At 36.2% G+C, this 7,010-nt stretch overlaps 1 protein-coding gene across 1 annotated transcript; it reads left to right on the top strand.

The window, feature by feature from the left end:
- Positions 1-3,862: 3,862 nt before the first annotated feature.
- On the top strand, positions 3,863-4,887 carry LOC149819025 (protein METHYLENE BLUE SENSITIVITY 1-like). Its single transcript, XM_089984946.1, has 2 exons — positions 3,863-3,990; positions 4,212-4,887. Exon 2 carries the CDS (start codon positions 4,242-4,244, stop codon positions 4,554-4,556), a length of 315 nt encoding a protein of 104 aa, XP_089841072.1. The 5' UTR covers positions 3,863-3,990; positions 4,212-4,241; the 3' UTR covers positions 4,557-4,887.
- Positions 4,888-7,010: the final 2,123 nt, after the last annotated feature.

Raw genomic sequence — 7,010 nt, 5'->3', positions numbered from 1 at the left:
AAATGTGAATCTTAAATTAACTATATTACAGCTATGAAAGAAATTAATCTAGTTTATTTGATTAACAAAGAAAAAAATGAAACACTTGATTTTAACAATTCTACTTACCTAATGTTAAATTAGCTAAATGACAATGGATAAAAAAATTGCAAGGTAAAATATGGCTAGCTAATTGGAACAAGCTATTTAATCTAAAACCAAACGTTTAAATTGATTCAAAGACTCATGCGACTAATCTAAATTACACTAAAGATGTAAGCCATGCTAACCAATTAAATAACTACTACTCAATAATATGACATCTACCAAATAAAATATGTTAATACAGATTACCTAATTAATAACAAACAAAACGTTAAAACCTAAATCAATTAATCTAAGGTTACTCGTGTCAATCAACTATTGCAGTTTATATTACTCTACCTTGACCAAAGAAATTCGGCATGCATTAATCACGATGAATCTTGACTCATGCAGGCCTTACTGAATCTTTGTGAACAACACGGTTTGTTGGATGCCAATGACAAAAATAATTTTTGAAACAATGTATCTATGTTGGTTTCTCGCAATTAGAGACTGGAACGGGTAAACAAATATTCGATCAATATTGGTCGTGATCCCGGGATAGACGGACGTAGATTTATTTTGTGCATACCATGCAATTTGTGTTGATTTCAGTTGGTCGACTGAACATGAACAACAAATCATGCAAGTCTGCGTGATTTGCACTTGCACCAAAAAAATATATGATACGATAATGAAACGGCTCTGTTTCACATCTGGTCAGGGACTGCATGAAATCAATTGTTGATCTCTTAACGTATTGGAGGGCCAAACCGGTCTGTGTGGATATGCAAGTCACGCAGATAAGATCTCTAGCCTTCAAAAGAGTAAATATAAACTGCATTTTTCCCAAAAAGAAAACTTCAGAATACAACTACAAAGAACTATCTATGTGATGCAATGCATTGGATTTATTTCTAACCTAGATGCAGAAAACAAAATGCAGACTCAAACACTTTTGGATGCTATGCAAATGCAGGGAATCAAATATAATGTATGTGTTGCTTAAAGAAATTATGATATATGCATTCAGAAATTTAAAGCATCTATGCTATTTGTAGAAAAAAGTAACGAGAAGGGGGAGAAGAAACAAATCTCACGGTCAGTCTTTGACAGAGGGGTTGAGAAGAAGAAGCAACTTTTTATTGCGATCGAACAAACCTCCAATCTCTTCGATGATAGGGATAAGAAGAGCTGGCGATGACGAGATTTAGAAGAAAGGAAGAGAAAGAAAAAGAAGAATAGTGTAGGCAACCAGTTGAGAGGAGAGCAAGAGGAATAATAAGAGATAGAGAGGAGAGAGAGAGGGGGGCGCAGAAGGCTAGAGGAAAAAACACCCCCTCTAGCCTCAAAAATCTATTTTATATTAGAAGTTCAGGTCTAATTAGGTTTTTGGATAATTTTTCAAAAAGAGTCTATAAAATTTTTTGATATTTCAAAAGACTTCTCTTTCTCAAAATTATTTTCTAAAAACTTAATTATTCTCTCCAAAATACTTCAAAGAGGCTCAATTTGTTCAAATTATGATTTGATGAAAAATGATGAAAACCTTTATAAATAAGCATTTTTAAGCGATTATCGCACATGATCATGCTTGAAAATGTATGAATTTATGTATAAAAATGATGCATGATCAAATATCAAAAACCTTTTAAAAATATTTATTGAAAAGTATTTTATAATAACTTTTTTAAAATGTATGAGTGTACTTGGCGGCGATTGAAAGAATATACAATTCTTTTTTCAAAGTACTTCATATTCTCAAAGAATAGCAAAGTTTAGGTTCACACCTTGGGAGGAATGTGAACAAACAAATCCCAATTTCTGACAAGTCATAGCATGACATGATGCCAAGAACCAAAGATGGAAGTTGGTTCAAGAACCCGAAAAAGTTTAGGTGTCATTGCCGAGGACATCTTGTCAATCTTTCACCGAGAGAGATATATTTTTGTAGTACAAAAGGTTATGTTGTTTAGCAAGGTTCACGACATTAGGATTTTGAAGGACACACTTTTTATATATTAAAGTATTTTGCTGAAGATAGAAGTATAAATTAATTAAAGGCAGTGAATGTACTACTTGAATACTACAGCATAACAAATTTTTTGTAATAACTGTAGGGGGCAAAACAATTTCAAAATTCTTTTACTTATAGAACAAGTTGAAAAGGCATTGTTTTTTACCCCAACTTTGAATTTTATATGATGTATGATAGTGACCACTAAATAGTATGATCCCTTGAGGGCTTGAATGGGATGCATTTACTTTGATGTAGCTAAGTGCACCAGGCTCTCTAGTAGTCCCATTGTTTTTGTTGATGTTCTCATTGAATGTTTTGTGCATTTAACTATACACGTATAGTGCCCATAGTGTCTTCAGTAAAGAACAAACATTAGACTGAGAGGTTTTTGAAATATATGCATGTTTTTAAGGAATTTAAAAACCAAGAAACCATAATGTGCTAGAACTTTGTAATGGTATGATTTGTTTGTACATCAAAACAATTAGATCTATTGTATCATTCTTACTAAACAAACCACACCAAAAATATATCTATATGGTTGGATTGACTAAGGGCATGTTTACGGAGCCTATCAATGGTTTCTTGTTTGAGAAAGTTGACCACTTTCTCTAAAGTGAGAAAGTTTTTCAGAGCTTTGCAAACATATGATTTTATTTTCTCAAAGCAACATAACTAAATAAGAGGCCATTTTTTACAGTTGAGAAAATGTACCGATGAAAGTCTTCTCAACTGATGGTCCAGAGGAAGCAAATCTCAACCATTTCTTTGGGACAACAGTTAACTTTCTCATTTGCAAACATACCCAAAATAATATTTGCAGCTATGACATCCTAATAGAGGGTATGGTACAGACAAGTGAATTTAAGTAATTTCCATGTAGATTTTATACTAGTAATGTGCCAATACAATACACGAGTGTGCACAAGTGCACATGAAGGCAAAGCTTTAGGGTGCGATTGTTTCATGTCCTTTCCTTTGAAAGAGGTTCTCTTTCATAGGAAAGAGAGCCTCTATCCTAAAAGGGTTAAACAAACATGTTCATGAGAAATATGTGAAGAGGCCCACATACTAAGTATAAAACAACAGCTTTCCTGTACCTCCTCCCATGGGGAAGGACTTTCCCTCCAAAGTGGCCCTTTCAAAGGAAAGATGCTACCTCTGGGTGGGAGTGTAACAAACTACTCCTTAGAAATTTGCTGGTTTGGAAAATATGGGTGATTTGGAGGATTTTTGAACCACCTTTAAATGTTTATATAGTAAATGTTTAACTCTTTAAAATGAGACTTAATTATGAATGATCTTGATATAACCCCATTTTGTTTGTATATGGATCAACATAGATTTGAGCGTGATACCATGATAGACCCAACGAAAGTCAAATCTAGGGGGAGTTGGAAAGATTTCAGCTTAGTCCAGCTCATTTTCTTTCATGGTGAACTATTTCCAAGATCATTTCACATTTATCACAGATGATTGGGAAAGAATCCATAATTAAATCAGGGGATACTTAATGAAACTCATTTGAAGTTTGGAGGAAACAATTCTCATAGTTATTTTGGAGATTAGCATAATTAGATAATTATAAAAAATATAGCGTCATTAAGAAATCATGAGAAGAAAGAAAAAGTTGTAACTAGAAGAGAAAAAGTTTTTTTTTGCAGTTTTTTCAATGAAAAAATAGTGGGTAAATGTAATTAAACACTATAAAAATCTAGCCTGTTTCGATATAAACTACTTAGCTTTCTCTGAAAGGCAATGTGCTTGTACATTGCACAAGAGTGTTGCACGCGGCTAACTCCGTGCTCTCTATCTCTCTCTCTTTGTGTGAAATCGATAATCTCATTGGGCCTTTTCGCTATTGCCGCTCTTCTTGGTTTTCCCTGTTCCTCAAAACAAAGGGTCAGGTGGGTTTCTGTCCCTTCTCCTCTCCCTATCCTATATCCTCTGATTTCTTGGCGACCATCATCATCAATTTTCGTTGCGTTTAAGGCCATGATGAAACAGCACCAAAATAAATAAAAACGAAAAGAACAGGGAAGAGTTTATTATTGTTGCTTCTTGAAACCCTTACATTTTCTCTTTTACTCAATCTCCTGTTGGATGGATTCCTTCTTGTACAATTCAGGGTCGAGTAGGAGCAGCAGCAGCAGTCGCCATGACGGGGAAGGCGAAGCCGAAGAAGCACACGGCCAAGGAAATCTCTGCCAAGATCGACGCGGCCACGACGAACAGGGGCGGAGGGAAAGCCGGCCAGGCCGACCGAAGCGGCGTCGATAAGGGCGGGCACGCCAAGTTTGAATGCCCTCTCTGCAGGACGACCGCCCCTGATGTCAAATCCATGCAGATACACCATGATTCCAAGCACCCCAAGATCCCTTTCGACGAGACGAAGGTCGTGAATCTGCATGCCACCAATGTCGGGGATTCGTCGAAGCCGCGCCCCGGAGTACGCGGCAGCTTCAAGAAGTAGGGAGAGCGATGGATCCCCCCCTTTCCCTCTCTCTCTCTCTCTCCTATATATATGTATCCTAGACCGTTCGGGAATTTAGGGATCTGGGGCGGGTGTTTCTTTCCTTTGATTTGCTTTCTCTTATGTATGCCGTCCATACTCTGATGAAGGTAATCTCTATCATGTATGTTTATGCGTGTCTAGTATCTACTTGGGTTAGTGGGTGGGTAGATGGTAGGTACCATAGTGGTTCCCATGTTCTTTGTGAACATTGTCATCTTGTCATCATCGTCGTAGTATAAACAGATACCTGTGCTTGTTTTAATATGATGACTATGTCCAATGCTTGCAGTATGAAACTGTGTTGATCCCCCACTTCAATTTTTTTTTGGTTGTCTCATATCTCAAGCTACTGTTTGCATTGGGTAGCGTTCATGATGTTGTGCCTTTGTTCTATTTGTGTCTCTGAATTAGCAAGGCCTTGATTGATTAGGTTTATGCTGTGCAAATTAAATTGGTTTTCGTAAATTTTTGTGGCCATTGGTTTGCTTCTTGTTTTAAGCATGGAGTTTGTAATGAAACCATAACAGAAACCAATTCCAAGTTGGCATAAGCCTCGCATCTATTCTGCACCAAATCTGGAAGCTGGGATGAATTTTGTAACTGGATTTTGTTGGTAGTAAGTTTCTTTAAGAAGTTAAGTGAGAATATAGTTGATGGTATTGATAAGTTTTTGACTAATAAACAGTATTAACTTTATCAAAACTTCTCTTGGATTCTTGAAGTTAATATCACATATTGTCAATATCAGTGGATCTTTTTGACATACATTTGTGCTGTCATATTGCAACAGTCCGTTGAAGATGTAATGCATCTGGCCTTCTTATATAATAACTTTCACCTTGTTATTTGCTAGTGGATATGCTGCTGTTGAAGCCTTTTGTGATTTTTAGCTTTTAGCTTAAGTTACAAGTCATCAGATAATATGTCACATATTCCTTTCTTTTGATTTTCCTCATTACTTCTGTAGACTTGACATTTTCATCACTTAGAGAGGCCATGATGTGTTAACAAAACATGCGTGATATATCAATGCATCAATTATATCGATCTTAGTCGTCAAAAGTAAGGTTGTTTGTATTGTACGATACTGTACAATACATATCGTTATTATATAGAAAAACAATACGATACATACTCGTATCACAATACGAGTGCGTATCGTGTGAATCATACAATACGGGCCCGTATCGGGTGTGACACACTTAAAAAGGGCCAAAAAGTAATTTTTTAATTTTTGGATTTTAAAGACATCCCGACTCCCTCATTTGTGTAGAGGCCATTAGAGAGGTATCCACGCACCCTAGGACTCGTGAGAGCGATTTGGGGGCCGATCCGTGTGCAAGGGAGATGACTTTTGTGATTTCATCAAGAGTGCATTTCCACCATTTTTCCACTCAAGGAAGTGGATTAAGGTAAAAAAATCCTATTCTTTGCTTCTTATTGAGCTTTTTTGGGGGAAGATGACATCAAATGATTCGACATGACAATGAGGCACTCGAATAATGAGTGAAAACCGGTTGAAAATCAAGTACAACTGTTGTCATAGTATTATTTTGGGTGATATCTCTCGGTTGAAGCATCATTTAGCTGAGACATATCTAAATGTTGTGACCTGCACGTCAAAGACTTTGTCGGATGCCATTAAATGACAATGCCAACAATTACTTACTGTTTTGAGAGAAACAAGACCAAAAAAAGAGATGAGTGAGGCAGAAATGGGGTATGCGCAATCTTGGGTGGACCCTACATCACCTAGCATAACATTAGAAGTAGGAAGTTCTGTATGCGTACCCCTGGGAGGACGAAGATGAGCTCCTTACTTCTGTTCTTATGAGATTTGATGATTGATGATGTGTTATATAGCTCATAGAGACAAATACTTCACATGATTTTATGGTTGCATTTTGTGCATTTCATCATTGTTTTGTGTGTTATGTTTTTTTTAGAATTTTTGTTATTTTTTTATTTTTATGATTTTTTTTCAAAATTTATGAATTTTTACGATACAATTCTCATCTTATTTTGGCCCCGAACGATATGGATTACGATACAATACATACAACCTTTGTCAAAAGCGATGCCTAGGTGCTGCCTAGGCGGGCTGGGCACAGGGCTACCACCTAGGCTTACGGGTTTAGGTAGTAAGACCCTGTTTTCCTGCCTAGGCCATGGAGACATGATTGTCATTATCTTTTTTTTATTATTATTATTTTTTTCTCCTGCTTCTTCCTCCTTCCTCAAACCCTTTCTTTTTTCCTTTTCTTCTTGTTCTTTCTTTCTATTTTTTCTTGTTCTTTCATTATTTTTTTTCTTTTTAACTTCTCTTTTCTTCTTCCTCCTCCTTTTGCCCCTCTACCTTCTTCTCTTTTTTCCTTCTTTTTCTCTTTTGAAAGTTTCTTTTTTTTCTTCTCC

The sequence above is a fragment of the Nuphar pumila genome, chromosome 13 (genome assembly GCF_984573655.1).
Source record: "Nuphar pumila chromosome 13, dmNupPumi1.hap1.1, whole genome shotgun sequence".
NCBI classification, from domain to species: domain Eukaryota; kingdom Viridiplantae; phylum Streptophyta; class Magnoliopsida; order Nymphaeales; family Nymphaeaceae; genus Nuphar; species Nuphar pumila.
The sequence above is the reverse complement of the archived record's forward strand: the minus strand, read 5'-3'. Positions and strand labels throughout refer to the sequence as shown.

Bases quoted from the DNA above. Each gene is read 5' to 3' on its own strand.
- LOC149819025 (XM_089984946.1), top strand. From the start codon at position 4,242: ATGACGGGGAAGGCGAAGCCGAAGAAGCACACGGCCAAGGAAATCTCT.